Source organism: Emydura macquarii, unplaced genomic scaffold (assembly GCF_026122565.2).
Source record: "Emydura macquarii macquarii isolate MOO-44397 ecotype Brisbane River unplaced genomic scaffold, CSIRO-AGI_Emac_v2 contig_1692, whole genome shotgun sequence".
NCBI lineage: Eukaryota > Metazoa > Chordata > Testudines > Chelidae > Emydura > Emydura macquarii.
In genome coordinates, this window is record NW_027131829.1 from 1,888,803 (window position 1) to 1,912,927 (window position 24,125).

The window sequence follows — 24,125 nt, forward strand, 5'->3', positions numbered from 1 at the left end:
GTGTTAACAATGAAAAGTTTAGACTTTCAATAAGTTAACTTTGTGTGAACTGTGTATATACACAAGTCAAACTTTCCAAAAATAGTAGCTCAGCTGAGCTCTTAAATCTTTATTTATGCATCTAAGGCCTGGTCTACACTGGTGATGGAGGTCGACGTAAAGTCACTTACTTTACTGGCACTACAGTTAAGTCGACTTAAGTCATGGCAAAAGTCGATTTAATAAGACCACCTCTGCAAGTGGCGTAGCACCTAATTTGAATTTATTGGTTCGATTTAGTGTCAGTGTAGACACAACTTCACTTAAATCGACTTTATTGCCCTCCGGGAGGTATCCCACAATGCCCCATTGTGACTGCTCTGGCCATTCGCACTGTGCTGTACTGTGGTCATGCTACCTGGAAATGTCCCCTCCCCTCAAGCCCTGGGAAAATTTGAATGTTCATTTCCTGTGCTGCCAGTGTGGAGAGAGCTTTGTCACTGTTCTCCTCATGGCTACTGCAAAGCCCAAACGCGCTCCAGCATGGAGTCGACCAGAGGTCTTAGATCTCGTCGGGCTGTGGGGCGAGGAGTCCGTTCTGGCTCAGCTCAGAGCCAGCAAAAGGAATCTGGACATTTATGGGAAGATATCCCAGGGCATGCTGGAGGAGGGACACGAGGGATGCACAGCAGTGCCACGTGAAGATCAAGGAGCTCCGTCAGTCGTATCAGAAAGCCAGGGAAGCTAACAGCCGTTCTGGCTCCTCGCCCAAAACATGCCGCTTCTACGATGAGGTGCATGCAATTCTCAGTGGCGATCCCACCATGGTGCTGCCCCACAGCATCGATACCTCTGCTAGGTCACAGTCCATGGACAATGATGAGGACTCCATGGACTAGGAGGAGGCTGAAGAGAGCAGGGTGCAGGAGAGCGGGGTGTCCGTTCCCCCTGAAAGTCAGGACATATTCCTGACCCCACAGCAGTCCAGCAGCACACAGGACAGCACTAATGATCCTGGGAAAGGCACATCTGGTGAGTATTTTTTTTTTTCTTCTTCTAATCAGTTCTGTCCTTTTACATTGTGGGAAGGGGAGAGCATGATGGGGATTTCAGGTGTTTCAGTGACTGTACTGGGCGGTTACCCAGGGAACAGTTTGTTTATGTGATGAGATATGCTCCGATAATCATCAGTTGATATCTCACGGAAACTTACTTTTATTTGGTTAAAGCAGAGACTATATTCTCTCTCTCTCTCTCACACACACACATACACCCCCGCTGTTCGCAGATCCCCTGGCTTACCATCTCTGTAAGGGCACAGTGAGCCGACCCTTCTGGGATGTTAGGATTGGAATGAGGGTCTGTCTTTGCCCTGTGCACTGCATGGGGAGTGTTGTCTACATTGTTGCAGTTATCATTTTCTTCACTCTAACAATGGCTACCTTGTGAATTTTTTTTTTCCTTCTGTAGACACTTCAGCCTTGGCCCCACCCTCAACAAATGCTGCGGAAAGACTATCACAGATTAGAAAGAGGGGAAAAAAACCAAAAGATGACATGTTTGGCGAGCTCATGAACGCCTCAGTGGCCGCAGAGATGGAGCAAAGAGTGTGGTGGCTGACCTTGTCCCAGAATATGGACATGGACAGGGAGAGTTGCAGAGAAATGCAGGAGCATGATCGCAGTACCATGCAGGAGATGCTGCGAATCATGCGGGACCAGGCAGACATGCTCCGGTGGCTTGTGGAGCTTCAAGAGGAGCAGAGGCAGGACAGAGTCCCGCTGCAGCCTCTCCATAATGCTCCTCAACCGAGGGCTTTGTTTCCCAACCAGGCGGTAACAGTCTGGGGTTGTCAGCTTCCACAGAGCGATGGCGACTCTCTTCTCCACCGTCAGAGCTTGTCTCAAGCGAGTATTCACGTGCTTCAGGGATGGGGCCAGCTCCGAGCACAGTTCAAGGAAAGTTGCCTTTCGCATACGAACGTTCTGCAGCCACTGGTCATCATCCCACAGCTGCATAACGATGTGGTCCACCAGTCCGTGCTTGTTTCCCTAGCAATTGGGAATTGTTCTGCTTGATGGCTTGTAGCAGGGCAGCCTCGGTGTCATCGCTGTTGCCTGTGCTTTGGCTTCTTGCTCTACTTGGAAAATACTCGATGATAAGCCGCGATGTATTTGTGATGCTCACAATAATAGTGCAGAGTTGAGCTGGCTCCATGTCTCTGCAGCAAAGGAGAGCGTGTGGAGTAAAAAAACAGCACGAAAATACAGAAAATATAGAAGAAGGTGGTATTGGTTGCAAATATTGCACAGACCGCTTCTCAGTTTTACCTTTGTTTATGGTGTTCTCACTATAAGGTTATTAATGAAGCTCTGAACTTGTCTTTTTCAGCACAGATGAGCACTTTTAAAAGGGAAATTTTTAATAGAAAAATCTCTCTACAATCATAAGTTCTCCTAGCAATTCGGAAACTAAACAAGTACAAAACATCTGTATTAGCAATTCAAGACTAAAAGTGAGCAGCACAAAGCTAGCAAATGTAAATAAATTCTAATTAACATTTTAAAATTTAATTAACAATTAAGAATAAATATTTTAAATAAATCTTTTTTTTTAAACTGATCTGCTAATTAACTTCTGTTGAACTGTTGTTGCTTGAGCACATAATACAGTTGGCATTTGAAGTAGGGATGTCAAAACTTGGTTAATGAGTAAGCCGTTTAAATATAGAACGTTTAAAGGGTTAACCCTCTGAGCTCCTTCCACTGTGAAGTTCAGTTGGGGGGAAGGGAAGCTATGCAGAATCATCTGGGGTTGACTCTTGGAGGCAAAACCAAAAGTAGTGCAAGTCAGCCTGTTAAGTGTTTGCTGATTTACTGCTATGACTTGCTACCTTTGTAAGCTTAAATAATGACACACATTGCATCCCAGCTATATAAATACTCTTTATTGTTTAAAAGTGAAAATGAAATGGTTAAGAATGGGAGAGTTAAAGAGTTAATGTGTTGATGACTGGGGGAGTAATTGACCGAGTTACTCAGTTAATGACTGAGCCCAGCAGGTTCCTCTCCACAGCACAGGATCTGGTGCTGCTGCAGCTGGGCTGCTTGTCCAGGATGAGCCAGCCCAGTGCCCCTCCCTCCCATGCTGGCAGAGTAGCCACCACAGCTGGGCGGCTGAGGCTCTGGGGAGGAGCCAACCCAGTGGTCCTGCCCTCCCATGCTGGCTGAGCAGAAACCCCCTCAGCTGGGTGGCTCACACTCTCTGGAAAGAGCCTTCCCCCTGCCCTCTCCTTTAAATGTTTGATTAATTTGCTAAACCATTAAACCACCGTTTAAACATTTATCTTGTTACATCCCTAATTTGGCCAGTGTGTGAATGATGATAAATCAGGAACACACAGAAGATGTGGGTCATCCCTTCCATTTGATAATCATTTTCCTTCATAGTGTTTTAAGGTGAAATGCTCCAAATACAAAGTGTGTTGAATACAGGTACGTTTTCTAATCTGGATTTTCCTCAGTTATTTCATTTTTGAGACTTTAATCTAAGATTGTAATCACTACATTAATTAAAAAAAAAAGAAGTGAGAAATAGGGCATACAACTATTGTCCTGAATACCAGTGCCGGTATTGGAAATCAGAATGGATATTTGAGTGTGGATTGGACTCAACTGTTGCTTCATCTCTTAGGCCTTGTCTACCCTAGCACTTACGCCAACAAAACTTTTGTTGATCAGGGTTTTTTTCCCCACATCTTTGAGTGACATAAATTTTGCTGGCATAAGGGCTAGTGAGCACAGCACTATGAGGGCTCCAACATAACTACCGCTGCTCATTTCGGTGGTTTTATTACGTCAGTGGGAAAGCTCTCTCCTATCGACAAACGTGGCTCCACAAGCGCTCTCCCAGTGGCACAGCTGTACCGATATAACTGTGCTGCTGTAAGTTTTAAGTGCAGATTAGCCCTTGTTTGCCATTATTCAGATGAACAGGCAGGTTTCCTGTTGTCATGTATGTTTGTATGCAAAAACATTTAGCTTTAAGAGTTCTCCTCTTCGGTTCTTTATTCCCTTCTAGGAGTTGTAACAGTTGTGACATTATCACCTCTTTCACAGGAGCAGTCTGTAAGGTCAGGTTTATTACTTTCAATCAAAATCATGAAAAAGTGAAGTGAATTAAGAAAAATGATACTCTATTTCTAGATCAAAACTTCCCATAAAGTATTAGCAGATCTTTAACTGGAAAAATAAATTTGGATTTGAGTAGGTTGAGTATTTCCTAGGCCTTTCTAGCACTGGTTCCAATGTTTTGTTTTACTCTTATAGTCTTTTTACTTGACATTTGCTACCACTTTTTTCAGTCAAAGAGGGTTCTGATTCCAGAGTTGCTGATGCTGGAGATGGTAAATGAAATAGGTGGTGAAATGCATTTTCTTGAGACAGTCTCACTGCACTGTCAGTTTGGTTTGCCTTTAACAAATATCATGAAGGTCTTTCCGAAGGACTGAAAAACTCCTTGATTGCCGATGTACATCACTGGTGTGCACTATACACTGTATAAAAGGGAAAAACTGACTGCTGCAGCTGTGCAGAATGCAAGTGTTCTGTGCTTTGCAAGCTGAAAAGTCAGCAAGTATGTCCTAGTAAAAAGTGTTTGCTTTGTTTTTGCATTTTCTAGGTCCTCTCCTCCATTGCCTGTGTCTGCCTTTTAGCCAAGTCAGTAGACTGAAGTGAACAGTATCTGTCCCTTAGGAAATAGTGTCAGCGGTGTTCTGTGGGCTGTCTTGTAGCAGTGTATCTGTTAGTACTTGCTCCTTCACCTGCAGATTTGGACCCTGAATTGGGGCCTTAAATGTGGTCCCTCCATTGGTAGTCTAATGTGCTTGCTAGGCCAATTAAAGCTGAGACCTTGTGTGTTTGGCTTTTAGGTCCCCATATACTGTGTTTAAAAAACAAACAAAAAACCAACCACACACAGGTGCAATTTAAAAATCTACACTGTAATGTCTAGTATCATGATGTAAAACAGGGCTGTAAATTATCCTATCTCTTAAGGAGGACATTGTGCTACCAGTGGCGTACGGATGGGAGGTAGGGGGACCATGGCCCCAGGCACCATCCTGGGGAGGAGGCATTGGCCAGGCCCTTGGAGGCAGCCAGCTGTCGCAGGCAGCTGGGGCATATTCCCGGCCCCTCCACCTCTGCACTGGACGCAAGGAGCCGTGGGTACCAGAGCCCGTCATGCCCCCCCCCCTGCTGCCGGGCAGCCCCTGCTGCCCCCACAGCGGGGGGAGAGCGGGAAATGGGCCTGCAAACACACACACCCCGGCGGGGCAATGCCCATGCTGCGGTTGCTGCTGATGGGCAAGAGTGGGGGAAGAGTGAGACACGGGCCCACAGACCCACCTCCCCTGGGGCACTGCTGCTGATGGGGGTGTGTGTGTGGGGGGGGGACGGGGACGGACGGGAGTGGGGGAGAGCAGAAAACGGGTTGGCAGATCCCTCCCCTCTGCAGGGTGCTGCCACTGACGGGGGGACCGATGTAAGTATGGCCCCCGGGTGCCGGAGACCCACGGTATGCTACAGATGTTCACGCTTAGGTGAGCTGCTACAGCTGATCACCAATGCAGTTGACAGTAATAAGCAATTCATCTGCCTGATTAAAAAGAAACAAACCCCAAATATACAAAAATAAAATTGCATCATGTTGTACCAGCTTCTGTGTCTGGCCTGCAGCAGTTTATAGGACAGCTCTGCACATTTCATTTTGTAGTATTAGTTACTAAAAGTCTGAGCCCTTTGGAGTGATCACAGAAAAGCATACAGTGTTTCACCCCTGGAAGATGATCCTTGCGTGTTTTGAACTAAGCTAGATCTTGCATCAAAAAGGCCTGACTCAAAACAATGCTGTATTCAGGAGTTTCCAGCAATGTCCACAGATCCGTACTGGGTCTGAGTTTAACACAAGCAGAATATTTCTTTATAACAGAACAACAAAGCATCTGAGCATCAATAGCTAGTGCCCAGCTGACAGCAAAAGGAGTCTCTAAATCTCTACAAAGAACTTTTCTAATGCTCTAATTATACCATGGCTTTTGAGGGTAACGTTGGTAAACAGAGGTTTTATTTAAACAGCAACATATCATGTAGCCTGAATGCTCCTGCAGTATAAATGTTTTTAAATTAGGAGGATGTATACTACTTTAGTTATATGTATTGTCAAAAATGCTCTTGGTCTTTGCTGGCTTTTGTTAATACAGCAGTCCTTATGCCAATTATGCCCCTGTACAAGGATACTGGGATGAACTGATAATATCACAAGCAATGATGATGTGAAGAAATTTTCTTCATATTGCCCGGATCATGTCTGGGCATGAGGTGAGGGTTGAATAAAGGGCATGATCTCAATTTCTTATGTGTATGAGGATTACTTCTAGTTTGCTGCTCTTTTTAAAGCTCTGTCTTAATAGTTATAGGTACCGTCTCTGATGTGCACTGATCATCTGGCAGACACTCTGGTTAAGCTTGCTTTAGGGACGATACAGGGTTTTTTTTGTATAGTCTGTATTTCAAAGCCACACGTTTTAAGAATCTGCTTGATCACACTCTGGCAGTTGCGCACTTTGAAATATTGACACTTCATATCATCCTTACCAACACCATCCATAATCAGAGTGTGCATGATTTGGGGCATGCAGAATCAAGGCAGAAGGGTTCTAATACGTGAAACACATGTATTGACATTTGCGGTATCAATCAGAAACAATACATATTTGAATAATAGGTGTGAGTGAAGAAGGGGGTTGAGTAATAGCATGGTCCTCACTTCTCATTTGATACATCAACTATTTTTAATGTGAAAAATATTCTACACATTATAAATATAGATTCAACAAAATTATAATAACTTTAACCAAATATTTCAATTGGAATCATTATAAATGATTACCAGTGTTCTTTCTCATTCAGACTACATTTTTGTCCTGGTGTGAGTAATACAGGTTGCTTAATTGTCAACGTTGTTTTCATCTGCTAATGCCAAAGCTGATTTTGTTGGGTTGTAACACACCGCATCTCCTTGGCATGTGCAGAATATGGTACATGGTAGTTTGGCACGGTTACATCCATATCTCATAGATTTACAAGGTATATCGCTTTTACAAGAGCGCTTGATTAATTTCAAATTATCTGGTACAGTTTTGGAAACAGACTTGGAACTTGTTGCATATCGATCCATATTGCAGTGAATCCAGTTGATGGTGTGTATGGATCCAAAGCACTTTTCCACACAGATGCCTGAAAATGTGCTAATTTTACATTTTCTATATATGCTTTGCTTGGTGGCAGTGAGGAGCTGAGCTTTGGTGTTGATGTGGTATCTTCACCAATTTTCTCTTCCCATTATTTCTGCCATGCATTAGCACAGGTGTGAGTTATAGCTCTCTCTTGAACTAAAGATTCCATAATAAAGACGTTAGGTTCTGTTCAAGGTAACGGTGCAGGAGTAAGACAAATGTGTCAGTGTCATCTGATAATACTGACATTCCTACTGGCTTTTCTTTTGCAACTATATCCATTTGTTGTACAAATGTGTGATTGGCCATATCTTCTGATTGCCACACCTCCCTGGTTTATTTTTATTGGGGTATTGTCTGCCTGTGATAACTAGCTTGTGCTTCAATGTGTCTCATTGGTACAACTTCTTGTCTTGAATGAGTTTTGTACAAATGATGTCAATCAACTCTTGGTAACCATCAAGACAACTTTCTGTGGAGGTAGGTGTACACTCAAATTGATGCCCATTTTTCTTCGGTAGTTCTACTAAATTTTGTTGACAGTTGTACATCCTGTCTTTGACAGATACATCACCTGCTAGCTTGTGTACAGTGCAGATGCTAAAATTTGTCACAAAGCCCTTGATGGTACCACTTGCTGCCAAGTGTACTGTCCAAAGAACTGCTGAACAGTCAGTGACCGTGAAGGTGATTTCTTGTGAAGTATGTCTAGTTGGCACCTTTGTTTGCAGTTTGTTTCTTGGCAATCTTCATGCCAGCAGAGTCAGTGAACATTGATTTTGGTACAGGAGTCAACTCATGATGAAATTATTTTGATGTCAACCTGATGTCTGCTTCTAAGCTTTTCATTCTTGAATAGATAAGGCCTTTTTGGACTAACATGTACATTATTTTATTGCTGCCAATGTCTTTGCATTCCTGGATATTGTGTCCTAGAACTCTATGGGCTAGCTTCATTCAAATTTTTGCATTTGGGAAATCCCAGTTGTCATCGATATTGGCTTATGGTGGTGCCACTCTAACATTGGTAATGTTGACTACTGCATCTGAGTGCTTAATGGGGGTCTAAGGTAGTGATGCACAGCTCTACCTTCTTACAAATGGCTTTTCTGTCCATTTCATTGGTAGTAATCCTTGACTTCATTTCCTCTTTGTGGATCTCTTGTATTATTTAGAGTGTGGTGTGTGTTTGGTTTAATATCTGTTAATGTCTGTAATTGTCCAGTATTGGAAAATTAATTCTCATGAGTGCATATGTAAGAATGTAAGTGACCATGGTGTGAGAGTTCAAGAAGAATGTTCTTTGTCTCAGTTCAGAAGAAGTGCATGTATGATTCATCAATTCCAAGGCCAGAAGGGACTGTTGTGATCATCTAGCTGACCACCTGTATAACATAAGCTATAGAACTTCCCCAAAATAATTTCTAGAGCAGGTCTTTTAGAAAAACATTCAATCTTGATTTAAAAATTAAGGATGGAGAATCAACCATGACTCTTGATAAGTTGTTCCAATTATTAATTATCCTCACTGTTAAAATCTTATACCATATTTCCAGTCTGGATTTGTCCAGTTTCAGCTTCCAGCCATTGGACTGCGTTACACTTTTGTCTATAAGATTGAAGAGATCATTATCAAATATTTGTTCCCTTTCTATAGGTACTTACAGACTGTAATAGTCACCCCTTAACCTACTCTTTGTTATCCTCACTAGATTGAGCTCCTTGAGTTTCACTGTAAGGCATGTTTTCTTATCCTTAAGTCATTCTCGTGGCACTTCGTGAACCCTCTCCAATTTATGAACATCCTTCTGGAATTGTGGACACCAGAACTGGACACAGTATTTCAGCAGCAGTCACACTAGTGCCAAATACAGAGATAAAATAACCTCTCTACTCCTACTGAAGGCTTCCTTGTTTGTGTCCCAGGATCGCATTAGCTTTTTTGGCCACAGTGTCACATTGGAATCTCATGTTCACCTGATTATCCATCATGACCCTTTAATCTTTTTCGGAGTCACTGCTTCCCATGTTAGTCCTCCATCCTGTAAGTATGGTCTACATTCTTTGTTCCTATAGGTATACGATTAGCTGATCCCTGTGGGACCCCTCTGGAAACACACTCACTCTGTGAGGATTCCCCTTTTACAGTTATGTTTGGAGATTTATCAGTTAGCTAGTTTTTAACCCATTTAATGTGTGCCTTGCTATTTTGGTATCATTCTAGCACAGTATACTACTAATACAGACATCATGTATGTACTTCCTAGCTAATAAAATATTAATATAGCAAAAACAACAAGAGTTCTGTAGCACTTTAAAGACTAACAAATTTAATTTCAGTAGGCATAAACTTTCGTTAGCCTCAGCTCACTTCTTCAGATGCAGTTGGTACAAATGATACAGCAAATAGGAAATCTATAGCTAAATAAGTGTTAAAAACAAAAACCCTGATTTGTACCAAAAAGTTTTCTAGTGCTGCCCTAAATATGGGGGAGGGACAGCTCATGCTGCCCATTGATGCAAACAGAAATGAAAGTATTCAGTGTCACCTATGTTTAGTGGTTTAGCTTTTTTTTTTTTTCTCCCCACTACCAGGTTAGTAGTTTGTAGGTTATTTTTAGGGAAAGGGCTTTAGTAAATATTCCAGTTTCTAGCCTGACTGTCTTTGAAAGGGAATCAGACCATAATTCGTGATGATTACTGTATAGATTTCAGAACTTGAGTTTCTATTCAGCCATTGTGAAAACTGTAATTAGACATAGAAGAGGCTCAACAGCTTGATATTGTCTCTTCTCTATTGCTAATCTTCTTACCATATCTGTATGGCTTGCAAAGTCGGCTATATAAATGTGTAAGAATTGATGGTGTGTGAGAACTAAGTCAGCCTTGTAAAATGAGTCCTTGCTGTAATATGACTGGATGCATGATGAAAAGGCTGTGGCACTGCAGTTCAGTTTAATTTATTTTCTGTGGGAATCACTGGTAAAGTTTACTGTGCTTCTGTGTAGCCTTCCTGGTGTATGCCCTTCACAGGAGACTTTATCCTGTTTCTTAGCAGTTCATTGTGAAAGTTGCAGATGAATGAATTACTTATGTCTTGCTGTGCCCTTTCTGTTCCATCCCATACAGGAAAGGAGTGGTGCAGCATGAACAACGAATGGCATTTCCTATTTTATTAGATTGGCAACATTTTAACTTGCCTGGTTCTGAACTGTTTCAGTTAAGTGAAGAGGTAGATTTTCTTGAGCACATTCCACCAGCAATACCTAGATTTGAAATTGATTTATGGTATGAATTAAATCATTTGGGGCATATTAAGAATGCTATCAGGACTTGGACTGTTTTTTCTAGGTGCAAAGGTGGTAATAGTGACTTGACTTTATTTTTAACTGTAGTAAGGAGAAAGTATTGGCAAAATATTTCCCCATTCTTCTTCTATTTCAGTCTCAATTCTCTTGGTTTATGGATTATTTGCATTAACATGATTCATGAACAGTTTACTGTAAGACTTGAACTTAATTCCTGTGTGTCTGCTTGAGAGACAAGCTTACATTTTTTTAGGTAAACCTTGAAATGGTGCTTAATATTGTGAAAGAGGACTGGAATTACATATGGAAAACTGCACTTGCATCTTAGAGGAATACAGAAGGCCATTTAACCAGTCCAGTTACATTTCTTCAGAAGCATGAGGGGACCATCTGTTGTTGATTTAAGTCCAGATAGATGGCTATACATGTCTAATTTATTAAAAAATAGTGTGTATGTGGTATTTCATTGTCAAAGTATAGTTTAATAAATCAGGTTTCTCTATTGACAAGTCGAATCTGTCCTCAACTTGCTAATGTGTTAACATACAACTTGCCCAACCTACAGTAGAGTTTTAAAATGTTTGTTTTAGCTAACATGTTTTTAAAAATACTTTTAGGGCTAGTCTAGGCTAGTCATAAGAACTGGGTAGATTCAGCTTAAGCTTAACAAGTATTTGGTCATAAAGTTATTTTTCAATCACCAACCCACAGCCTTTCTTTAACAATATGTAGCACTTAGAGTATTTGATATGTTCAAATTCTACACAAAAACTAATTTTTCAAGCTTTGTTTGGTTGTCCCCGCAAGGAGAAAATCCCCTGTTTTCAGTGAACTTCTGTCAACTTACATGTGTGTGCTGTGAGATGAATGTTGCAGTAGCGCGTACTTCTAAAAATGCAACGTCTTGATGGTTTAAGGATTTTTTTTCATTTTTCCCTTTGCAAGCTAAGCATGACATTTAGTAGGGATTATTCTGATTACTGTGGTAAAGGCAATGGTCTCTGGAATAAGCATACCTATATCTACACTTATCGGTCCCCCTTATCATAGGGTCTGATTATCTCACAATCTTTTAAATGTATTTATCTTCATAACCCCTTCATGTATAACCCCCACAGTAGGAAGGTACTGTTATCCCCTTTGTACAGATTGGGACATGAGGCACAGAGACTTTTGTGTCCAAGTCCAAGGTCACACAGGAAGTCTGTGGCAGAACAGGGACTTGAACCCGCATCTGCTGAGTCCTGTACTAGCGCCTTAACCTCTGGGATCACCTTTCCTCCTATACATTGGGATGGTAAGGAGAAAAAGGGAAGTAAAGGGATCACACTAGTATTATATGTTCCATTTATAGTTTATAAAGGGCTAATGATTAATGTTTTAATAAATCAAATGTGAGAGTATAACAGCTCACATTCTTTTAAAATACCTATAAGACCTTCTACTGATATGCTTATAACAATTTCTGGTGCACACACTACTCATATCTGTAATGTGCTTATAACTTCCACAGTTTATTAGCCCCTTATAAACCGTTTATAACCTTACTGTAAAGCACGTAAGCAGTGTTAAACTGAAAGTAAATCTTCACTGGTGGTTTAAGAGGAGCTTCATGTGGTGATAGCTGCTCTATTTCTGAAGTTGTTTGTCTGATGTGGTGGAGGAAAGGACAAGATTGAGTAGATGTATTGGGTCTTGCACTTTGGAATAGCAGTTTAACCATTAATGTTTGTATATGTGTAAAACAGAACATTGTATAAGACACACTCTGCCCAGAGGTGTAGTGAATGAATCTCAACAAGACAGCCTTCTTCCCACAAACCAAATAGAAACTGATGATAATGTCTGCGCATATCAGTTCTTTTAAGAAGATGAATTCAAATCAGATGACCAGGTGACTTTATTCTGGGATGCTTTTCTTAGTCATAAGAATGCAGTCCCCCCCACACCCCTCAAATACTGGACAGTTGGCTAGATGGGGCTAGCAAAATGTGTCTCTTGATAAATGAAAATGTTAGAACTTGGCTAATAGTGAGAAAATAATCTAGCTCTGCAAAATCAGTACATTTATAATGTTATTCTTCATGTTAACAATCTCCAAAAATCAACTGGATTCTATAAAGAGTAATCCCACAGAGTCAGGTTATCACTTGATGGTCCCACTCAGCATGAATGGTTCTACCTCACTTTCAGTGCCGGGGAGCAGTGTTGTAGCCTTTAGAATTACTGTTCTAACTGGAGCATTTGGAGAGGGGTTGCATGGTATGGTACCTTTCTTTAACAGTCTGTATTCTGCAGATGTTTTGAAATATGGGTCTAGCCCTTGCCAACTAACTTTTTCTTTATTTGTACTGAGTGTGTTTAAAATTGCCTCAATAAGAACAGTATTTTATTTTTAACTGTAGCATTTGTCAGCTGGGAGGAATCCTAGTTTTCAACTACTGAGAGCTAAACATTAGCACATTCTGGTGGTGGGTCCGTTATTAAGAACCTCAGCAGTTTTCTGTTTGCTGTAATGCCTCTTTCTATGGTAGATAGATCCATGAATACCTGGTTTTCTCTTGAGTGTGTAATGGGATTCACTATTCTTTGGGAAAAGAAGTTACTTTGACTTATTAAAAAAAAATTACCATGCACTAACCTGTAAAGTTTTCTTCCTTTCAAGTACTGACTCAGGATCTCACAGAATAGCTGACTCTTAAAATAGCCTTACATATGTTCTGTGTGTTTGGTATTCAGGGAACTCTTTTCATTGCATTAAGTTCACTATTTAATGTTTTTTTTTAACTTGAACCAAAATAGTCAGACTAGTAGGGAAGAGGAATGATTCCTCATTATCCTGAATAGTAATAAAGTCTCTCCCTCCTCTGTGTCACTCTTTTCTCCTGCACCTTTGTTTCTATCAATTTAATCGGTCTTGTTTTTGTGGCTTACGTGTTCATATTCATTTACTTTGTCAAAAATCTCAATGGTATAAAGATTTAATTTAAAAAACAGACCCAGCATTCCTGATCCTTATGCAAAATATTTACACTGGGGTAAAATATTACGACTTCCCTTAATGGCCACTGGATCTTAAATCTTATAGTAGCAGGCTGAGAACCTGGAAAATTTGCAGTGTAATTGTAGCCGTGTCAGTCTCAGGATATTAGAGGGACCCAGAAAATACTGAAGCAGATTACTAGATACAGAAATTCTTTATGGAAACATAACCTGTTACCGGAAAATGCTACATCTTTTAGGCGAGAACCCAGCTTATTGTTATTGGAAGTGATGTAAATCCACAGGAAAAGGCATGACTGTGGGTGAGTCGCTTATGTGCAGGTATATACAGAGTTCATCTTCACAGAAATGCCATTCTGTTGGCTTTTAATAATAAAAAATCCACTACTGTGTTACATGCGCAGTATTAGATTATTTAAGACAACGGACATGTTGATGTGCATGCAGTTGGCAGAGGATATTTCCAATTACAAGCTTTGTAATAAAGTTCTGAATGGACCTGGAACCGGTATTTTGCGTGATCTTGCAGTACAGTTGAATAGGGAATCTTATGTTGCTTGAATCTTCCAGTTTGCACTGCAGGCGTCATAGATTATTTTTTATTCTTTCACAAGTTCTTATTTTTTCTTACCCGAGAAGAACCGCAACCAAAGAAATGCAGCTAGGAAAACAGCCATTGCTGTTCTTGGCTTGCCGCAGCGCAGAGCTACGCTGTCTGATGAAAAGAGGCTTTATCAACAAGGAGGGGCGAAGAAGGAAAGCTCATAGTTTAGGAACACAACTCTGCAGTACCTAGTATAATTCTAACTCAAGTATTAAGAACTTAAATGTTGGATAGAAATATCCATGATGAATTCAGATACCCTTCATGTAAGATACCCTTCATGGTGAGTCATGCATTTCCTTGAGAGAGCCCTGAGGGAGATCCTCCTCTGATCTCTCCTCCTGTGCCTCCTCTACCTATCTGAGCCAGCATCCTGAGAGCTTTTCCACCTTGGGATCACCTGGGAAATAGCAAGTGTATGAATTTGTTGTATGTGACAAAGTACTACAGTTTTAACATTTTTAAAGTTGAGAATTGCTTTGTCAGCAGGGGTTTGTTTAAACTTCCAGCTGAAAGGGAGGCTTCTGAAGCAGGTCAAAAACAACGAGAGTTCTGTAGCACTTTAAAGACTAACAAATTTAATTTCTGCAGGCATAAGCTTTTGTGAGCTGCAGCCCACCTCGTCAGATGCAAGAAATAGAAATCAGATAGGGGGTATATATATACATCCAAGGGTAAGGAACAGCAATGGGGAGGGTAGGTGTTAGCAAAGTCCATTCAGTTAGAGTAGATGAGGCCTATTCACAACCATTGATTAGAAGGTGAGAATGTGTGAACAGTGACAATTACTTCTTGTAATGAGAGAACCATTCCAAGTCTCTATTCAGACCCAGTTTGATTGTGTCAAGTTTGAATATGAGTTCCAGCTCTGCAGTTTCTCGCTGAAGTCTGTTTTTGAAGTTTTTTTGTAGAAGTATGGCAACTTTCAAGTCAGCTACAGAGTGTCCTGGGAGATTGAAGTGCTCTCCGACTGGTTTATGGATGTAACCATTTTTTATGTCTGATTTGTGTCCATTTATTCTTTTGCGTAGGGACAGTCCAGTTTGGCCAATGTACATGGCAGAGAGGCATTGCTGGCACATGATGGTGTATATCACATTAGTTGATGTGCAGGTGAATGAGCTCCTTATGTTGTGTCTCTTGTGGTTAGGACCTGTGATGGTGTCACTAGAGTCAATGTGCAGGCAGAGCTGGCAACGGGGTTTGTTGCAGGGTTAGGTTTCTGGGTTAGTGTTCTGGTTGTATGGTGTACGGTTGCTGGTGAGTATTTGCTTCAGGTTGGGGGGCTGTCTGTAAGCAAGGATAGGCCTGCCGCCCACTGCCTGAGCGAGTGAGGGATCATCTGCTAGGATAGGTTGTAGATCCTTAATGATGTGTTGGAGAGATTTTAGCTGGGGACTGTAGGTGATGGCCAGTGGTGTTCTGTTGTTTTCTTTGTTGGGTCTGTCCTGTAGTAGGTGACTTCTGGGTACCCGTCTGGCTCTGTCAGTTTGTTTTTTCACCTCCCCAGATGGGTATTGTAGTTTTAGGAATGTTTCATAGAGATCCTCTAGGTGTTTGTCTCTGTCTGAGGGATCGAGCAAATCTGGTTGTATCTTAGGGCTTGGCTGTAGACAGTGGATCGTGTAATGTGTCCAGGGTGGAAGATGGAGGCATGAAGATATGCATTGAGGTCAGTTGGTTTTCGGTATAGGGTGGTATTAATGTGACCATCCTTTATTTGTATTGTAGTGCCCAGGAAGTGGATTTCTTGTGTGAAGCAGATCAGTAGATTGTTGGCTGTCATCTGCCTGTACCAAGAAGCTCCCCTATAGCGGGCTGTTTTGGTTTTCTGCCCCTTCACTGAAGCACATAAAGAGTGCCTCTGGGCTTCGTAGACAAAGGGCAAAGTACAAAATCTTCAGAAGCTGTGAAGAAGGAAATCAAATTATATTGGGAGAGGGAGGATGATGTGAAAGAAGCAGCTGCAAAACCCCAGAGTAATTTGTCTGGAAAGACAAGGATCCAGTTGGTATACCTCCTGGAAAAGGTCAGCAGGGTAATGAAGAATATACTTTGCTTCCCAAGGATTCCTGGCCGCCAAAGAAGTCACAACTTTGTTAGCATGGAAGGAACATTACTAAATAAAAAAATAAAAATGCTAGAAGATTCTTTTGCTTAGCCAGTGTGTACATGTTCTGAGAGGTGCAGCCATAAGATTCAGGGAAGGCCTACCAGGGGTCTTTTCAAAATCAAAAGAGCTATTCCTGTTGACCAATGTTGTCCTGACTTTTTTTTAAGCACCCAATACTTTGACGTCGTCATCAAGTAACAAATTATATAACTTTCAGTAGCTGGACAGAGCGTTTAAGCTCTATCCCCTTTCATTTTAATGTCCTTGTCTCTCTTCTAAACAAAATCTACTAGTCTTTCTAGTCTTTTCCTACTACAGGAAGCAGAAACCTTTTCTGAAGCAGAAACCTGCCTCTCAACTGGAAATGTAGATGATACAAATCTGAAACTCCCCTGCTGACAAATTATCAGCTTCAAAAGTGTTAAATAGTTTGGGTTTCTGCCCAAGATCATGCCTCCAAACTTCTTGTATTTGTACAAAATAAAAGTTAGGGATTGGAAACCACCACAGCTGAGTCCAGTGACGCTTACCTTATGGGTGCGGCTTCCTTCTGGGTTCTTTGCATGTAAACTGGTATTTATGAGTTGGTGATGGGATCCTATATTTTGTACCACAATTGAAACTGCTATTCAGTATCACAGCGGCCATCCATCAAGTTTCTTTTATGTATAATCAGTTGTTTCTATCACAGCATTTGAGTGGAAGCCAATATATTGCAGTCTTACTGCTAATTACAAAATTATTCATTTTTCAAGTAAATCCTTAATTCTGAGTTACCTTCAAAGTACTCTCTGTCCCCCTGCCAAAAAAAAATTAAATATGGGTATGAGCTGCAAAACATTGCTTTGGATTTTCAGCTCCCTAATGAGGAGGGTGCTGATCTGGACCACGTTCAATTTAGTGGTCCTGGCATGACAAACACTGTACAATTGGTGATACAAGCTGAACTTTTTAGAAACTGATCTGCTGCATCACCATACTTTATTTGGTGTGCAGTAAAGCTGAAGAATGTGAACCCAGCAAGACTCCAGCTCAGGGACTGATGCAGTGTGCGCACTGTAATTTCTACTTTACTCCATTTAGTATTACTTTCTTAAATAAGCAGTGGAAAAATCAGTCAAATTTCTCCTTTGTGGTAAAGACATGACAATGCATTTTTAGAGAGAAATCTCATAATTCTGCTACAGTCCGCAGACAATCCTGAAATCTCTTGCTTTGCTGCTTATAAAAAGTGTTACGATGCCACCTAGTGTTGTAGTGTGATAACACAAATTACAAACTGCTCGCTACTTAAAAGGCCACAAGCTGAGACCACATAGCTAAGTTTGTAAATAGATTTATTAACTTCCATGATCCCTCCCCTTCCAAAAACAAAAAGAAAACACGAAAACCTTTAATTTCCTCAGTTAACAATCTGAAACGATTCACGTGGGCTCTATTTAGCCAGAGAAAAACATTTTTACAAAATGCGAGGCATAAGTATGTAACAGGGTGGTTGGCCTGGGCTGGAGAGCATGGTGGCTATGGGATCGGAGCCTCACCTGACAGGAAGCAGATGATTCCAATATAAAAGGAGCAGGAAGTTGCAGCAGCCTGCAGAGTGAGGAAAGCTCTCTAGGTAGGGGAGCTAAGGAGAGACCCTAATCAAGCAGGGGAGGGACTGCAAACCTCTCCTGGCAAGAAGATCTGGGAGGAGGAAGAGAAACCTTATGTTGTGTGAGTTATGAATGGACTTTTGGGGGTTTATTTTATATTAGTAAACCCAGTCCACAAGGAGGAGACCAAGAAAAAGGCTGAAGTGAAGTTTATTTGATCAATGCAAGAATGGAAACGGAGGCAGGCTGCCTGTAGCATGAACCTCAGCCATGAGGGAGTACACAGGAGGCAACTGGACTGGTTAAGGAGTACTTGAAAAATTTCTTGTTTTTTGGAAATGTGCCCCGCTTCTTAAAAATGTCTGTGTAGAAACTCCAGACTACTTTTATTCATCTCTCCACAAGGAAAACTGGTGCCTCTGATTGTTTTTTGTTTTTGAGTGTTGATTGGTTGATCTTAGTTGTAGCTACCACCTTTTATATACTCTTCCGAGACTTGATAGTTTTCAAATTTCAGTTACACATCAGGGCTGTAGCTCCACTCTAAGCTCCTCATTGTGAAAAGCTCCTTTTGAATGGAAACAATCACTAGGGTTGAAAGTTTGATTTTTTTTTTTCTGAGTTGTAGGTTAATTCACTGTCTTCTCACCACTTCCCCTCCTGCAACTGTCTCCAGAGCTCTCGTTCTGGCTCCCAGATTTCTGTGCATCTTGCTGGGTCATGCAGTGTCTAAGGTCCTCAGAACTTAACATCTGAAAGCAAAACCTTCTAAGTCTAGTTTATTTTGAGGCAGGTGGATTGGAAACCCCAGTGTTTTTTATACATCTTTGCTCTGTTGAATTCAAGCGTTGATTTAAAATTTACTCCAAACTGGGTAAAATGTCTGCAGCAAATTCTGTCATGGTAGATCACAAGCTGTAATAGAAATATCTGAAATAAATGCTGAAAGCCTGGGTTAGTATGTGTGCGGAACAAAGGCATAATCTTTGGTCCTAAATTTATGTTTGCAAGATAGGTGAAGTAATATCTTTTGTTGGACCCATTTCTGTTGGTGGAAGGGACTAGCTTTCGAGCTTCCCAGAACTCTTCTTCAGGTCACCTGTGAAGCTTGAAAGTTTGTCTTTCACCAACAGAAGTGCTCCAGTAAAAGATATTACTTCACCACGTTGTCACATACTTGATCAGTTTTGCAGTAATAATCAGCAGGCAAATCTTTATCAAACATTTGCAGGTGAAACCGTAATGGTGGTAATTTCTGTAAGTAGCATTTGATTTAAAGTCCGTCTTGATTCATAGTCAGTCCTGTTATCTGAACATCTGGAATGACATGTTGATGTATCACGTGCTGAATAGAGAGCTTTTCATTAGTAGTGTTTTATTGTATTGTAAGTTAGTGAAAAATATTTGGATCAGTGACTGTATAATCAGATGAGCATCTTGGATGCAGAATACAAATTCTGAATGATTATATTTGACTAATTTCTCCCCTTCCCCTTTGGCTCTCCTTGGGCAGGTTTGATAAAGGACGGATCTACACGTTTATTGGTGAAGTGGTGGTTTCTGTGAACCCTTACAAAAGCTTGAACATTTATGGTCATGACATGATTGAGCAGTACAAAGGACGGGAACTATATGAGAGGCCTCCCCACCTCTTTGCCATTGCCGATGCTGCTTACAAGGCCATGAAGAGACGATCAAAAGACACCTGCATTGTAATATCAGGTAAGCTGGAACTTCTCACAACACGAGGACCATTTGACCTCCTTGTGAAAATCAAGCAAGGAAAGCAAAGTAGAACGATTTGGCTAATGTTACATATTATTCATTATGTTTAAGACATTAATTTGCATATGAGCCTGCATGTGCATCTATACAATTCAAATACAATTATCTAATTGAAGAATTTATAGATTAAATTCATTATGGATACATGATATTGTGTGGTGGTGGCTTGAACATGAGTCCCTTTCTTCTTACACCCACAGTTGGGTGAAGACTTGTTCGGAAAAAATCTGTAACATTTAGTCCCATCTTTTCTTGGGGACTGACTCTTCCACATTAGATGATTTCGGTTAGTGTTTGTCTGGTGTTTTGATGGCCAAAACTAATTGTTTGTCATGAGTCTAAACAGTGGGGGAGATGCTTATACAGTGAACTATTGCCATCCAGATCCTGGCACGTAGTTTCCATGGTGTCCCTATGCTCTAGCAGCCTGTGGAGCAAGAGACCCAAGATAGCTGAACAATTGTCTCTTGTATTACAGTTCTCAGCATTGCTGCCAGTAAGTCACTGCATGCCAACTTTTCCCTCTAACAATATCCCTTTTGATCCTCTGCCTGTTAGGCCTTACAAACCTGTAAAATCTTTTATATCATTACTGGTTTTAAGTTAGCATAATATTGGCAACCAGGCAAGGATACATTGGTATCAAAAACAGCTCATACCTCAAATAAATAAGAAAGGGTAGAGAAGCCATCGAAGCAGAATGACATGATTGCAACGATCAATGATTTACCATGATTTAAAAAAAAAAAAAATCTTCTTAGTTTATGGTACTACTTTGCTGTTTGTGTCCTCAGGTGAGAGTGGGGCTGGGAAAACCGAGGCTAGTAAATACATCATGCAATACATAGCAGCCATCACCAATCCCAGTCGGAGAGCGGAGGTTGAAAGGTAAGGGCTTTACAGAAACTTAAGGGGAAAAAAATAGCTTTGTGTTCAGATACCATGGTACTGAGCACTCTTGATATACATATCTTCTTTCTTCTTTTTTATAATTGCATGGAGTTTTCATAGCAATTCATCCTTTCCTGCGGTAAAGTTTTGACTTACAGAAAACTTTTGGAACATAGATTAATTGCTAACAGATAATTGGTTAAAAGTGTTGGGAGTATAACTCAAGCTGTTGCACTTGAAATTGTAAACAATTGCCCTGAAATTAAGTTTCTGTTGAGCTATCAGACAAACTTCATGGAACTAAATGTACTTGTACACTCAATTCACGACACATGGGATGTTGAACAAAAGGAATACACTCTAACTTTAGTCCAACATTTTATGTTCATGAATTTCTAAATATGCCCATCAGGCATATTGAGTACAAGTATAAAAGTCTTCAAATAAATGAATATGGCATACTTTTACAAAGCAAATTAAACTCCCATCTTGGAACAAACTCGAACAACCTTCCCTCCATGCAAGAAACCTAGTGATTAGATGAGTATTTCAGGAATGCATTCTCAAATTTAGACAGACTAACTGAGGAGTCAAATTCTACACCCAAAGCCTCTCCAATGAAAAAGCTCAATCTCCAGTTCCCCATTCATGTCTAGGAATTGTTACTAAAAGTTCCCAGCTGATTTTCCAGAGTACTAGCAGTGCATACTCTTATTTGTCTAAAGTAGACCCCTGGTTATGGGAAATAAGTGATGGATTAACAATAATGTGTTTGAGTGCAGCTAAATGTATACATCCAGGATCAAAGAATTTAGGGCATGGGGAACTCTACCCCGGGAAGGAGTGACTCTGGAAAAGATTTGGGAGTCATGGTGGATAATCAGCTGAACATGAGATCCAGTGTAACACAGTGGTCAAAACAGCTAACACAATCCTGGAATGCATAAATAGGGGAATCTCAAGTAGGAATAGAGAAGTTACTCCTATATTTGGCTCTGGTGTGACCACTGCTGGAATACTGTGTCCAGTTCCTGTGTCCACAATTCAAGCAGGGTGCCGAAAAATGGGAGAGGTTCAGAGAAGAGCCACAGGAATGACTGAAGGATTAGATAACATGCCTTATAGCAAGAGATTGAGCTCTTTGAATCTATTTAGCTTAATAAAAAGAAGGTTAAGGAGCAACTTGATTACAGTGTATAAGTATTTACCTGGGAAAAAATATTTAATAATGGCTTATTCAATCTAGCAGAGATCGGTATAACATGATCCAGGAGCTGGAATTTGAAGCTAGACAAATTCAAACTGGAAATAAGGTGTAAATTCTTAATGGTGAGAGTAATTAACCATTGGAAAAATTCACCAAGAGTCATAGTCAATTCTCCATCCTTGACAATTTTTAAATCAAGATTGGATGTTTTTCAAAAAGATGCACTCTAGGAGTTATTTTGGAAAAGTTGTTTGGCCTGTATTATACAGGTGGTCAGACTAAATGATCACAATGCTCTCTTCTGGCCTTAGAATCTATAAATCAGGAGACACACTTGAACCTTCTTATAGAATACAACCTTGCTGTTACTAAAGCCCTCCTAAAAGCATGATTTATGTATGGAAAAGGATTACACTAGAAATTTAGGAACATACTGCCTAGACTTGTGTTGTTCTCTTGCCTTTTCTGCATATCTGTACTAGAGTGAAGAACATGTTGTTGAAATCCAACTGTGTGTTAGAGGCCTTTGGCAATGCCAGAACCAACCGTAATGACAACTCCAGCAGATTTGGAAAATACATGGATATCAACTTTGATTTCAAAGGAGACCCGATAGGTGGGCATATCAATAACTACTTACTAGAAAAGGTAAGCGGAGTTCTACTGTAGAGTGCTAGCCTATCTTCCAATAAAAGATTATTATTTGTAAAAGATAGCATTTGCCATTTTAAATGTTTCCCTCCTGAACTCACTTCGTGTAGTTCGTTGAATACCCATCATATGATGACTTTTTCACTTCAGATCTACGTCTTAAATTTTGCTCCAGAATCAATAAAGGTATGGTAGCTAAAATTAAGAAACTGTCAAAGCACCACCACTAATTTGTTGCAACACAGAAATACCTTGAAACCATTGTTTTCAGAGCTCATTCCATCATAGAACTTGAGGAATAAATAAAAAGATTTCAGAATATTTTATCTGTGCTTTGTATCCAGAATAAAATCTGAGATTAATTAAACATTTATAAAATTGCTTCCCACAGCAGTTCTTGCTCTGAGGTCTTACTGGTCAAGAATAAGTTATGAAGATTTCTGTGTAACTGCGAGTAGTGGTGTGGTTTTAGAAATATTGCATTGAACAACTGCCATAGTTCTGCATGATCATCTGTTAACTTTTATTACATATTCCAGGAGACTGATGGAAACAATGTCTTTCATGTCATTTTAAACTATGTTGGTTAAAACCATTTTTATATATAAAACTCCTTTTTAGAACCTGGGCTAACTTATTTTTATTCTTTATATGTTTGAGAGAAGTTTGGTTTTCATGTACAGATTTGACAGCATCTGGTAACTTTTTAAAACTTCTGTCTCTTTCTCTGAAACCTAGCTCCAGAATAAACATTTTGTTGTGTTTAGTCTTTAATATGTACTGCTTTGACCCTAGAGACACACTAGGGCAAAACATTTTGTACTAATTGCAATGGCTCTAAATTATAAGGCTTTTTATAAAATGTGTTTGACTGCCCTATGCTAAGTTCCTGTTTCTGTTAAAAAGCATGTTATTTTGAAGGTTTAGTGTTCACCCAATTGGCTGATGAAGGCAGGCAATGACTTTCCATTGCTGCATATAGAGGTCTGATCTTAAGTCAGCTAAACTTTCATGATCATACAAACCATCATATTTACAGCAGCCACCTCCTTAATTCTCACTGCCTTTTTGCTAATCCACAATCCTGGTAATTCTCATAGGAAACCTACTTGTTTCACTCTACTTCTGAGCAAAGATTTAATAGCAAGAGATGGCTCTGTAGTGAGGTTTTATTGTTACAAAATGTTCTATGCTTCTCCAGCTAATTAAGGATTTAAACACAACTAAATTACGCTACTCAGAGTATACATTTTGTCATGCGGTATCAATGACCCCTGCCTTTACTTACTCATTAATTTGCAGTTCTATAGTTGGCAAAGGTTCTGAGTTACTACTGTGAATGTGAAGTTCCACTGTAGTTAATTCCCCTCAGTCTTACACTGCTCTGGGACTAATTAAGATTCTGTGAAGATCTGAATGCCACTTGCTCCTATCAACATTGGTCTTGGGTTAGAAGTGAGGCATAACTTGAACTGTGGCTTGGTGCTACTGCTTTATCTGTTCTGGTATATTAGCAGACGTTTACCACAAGGGTTCCCAAACTGTGATCCACAGAGCATTTGCTGGTGGTCACATAGTGCTGTGTCCTATTTCAGCTGGTAAATCATATTAGATGCTAATAATAAAGAATTTCCTATGAGTTTGCATGTAAGCAATTACCATGGTCACCACAGGGAATGTCAACTTTAAAAA

General features: G+C 40.3%; 1 protein-coding gene across 3 annotated transcripts in view; it reads left to right on the forward strand.

Moving 5' to 3' along the window:
* MYO1D (myosin ID) overlaps window positions 1–24,125 on the forward strand; it is a 266,476-nt gene that overhangs the window by 44,797 nt on the left and 197,554 nt on the right. For all 3 annotated transcript variants that reach the window (XM_067556265.1, XM_067556264.1, XM_067556266.1), the window contains exons 2-4: window positions 19,413–19,621; window positions 20,479–20,572; window positions 22,265–22,430. In XM_067556265.1, coding sequence (XP_067412366.1) covers window positions 19,413–19,621; window positions 20,479–20,572; window positions 22,265–22,430 — 469 coding nt within the window. The remainder of the gene's footprint in view (window positions 1–19,412; window positions 19,622–20,478; window positions 20,573–22,264; window positions 22,431–24,125) is intronic.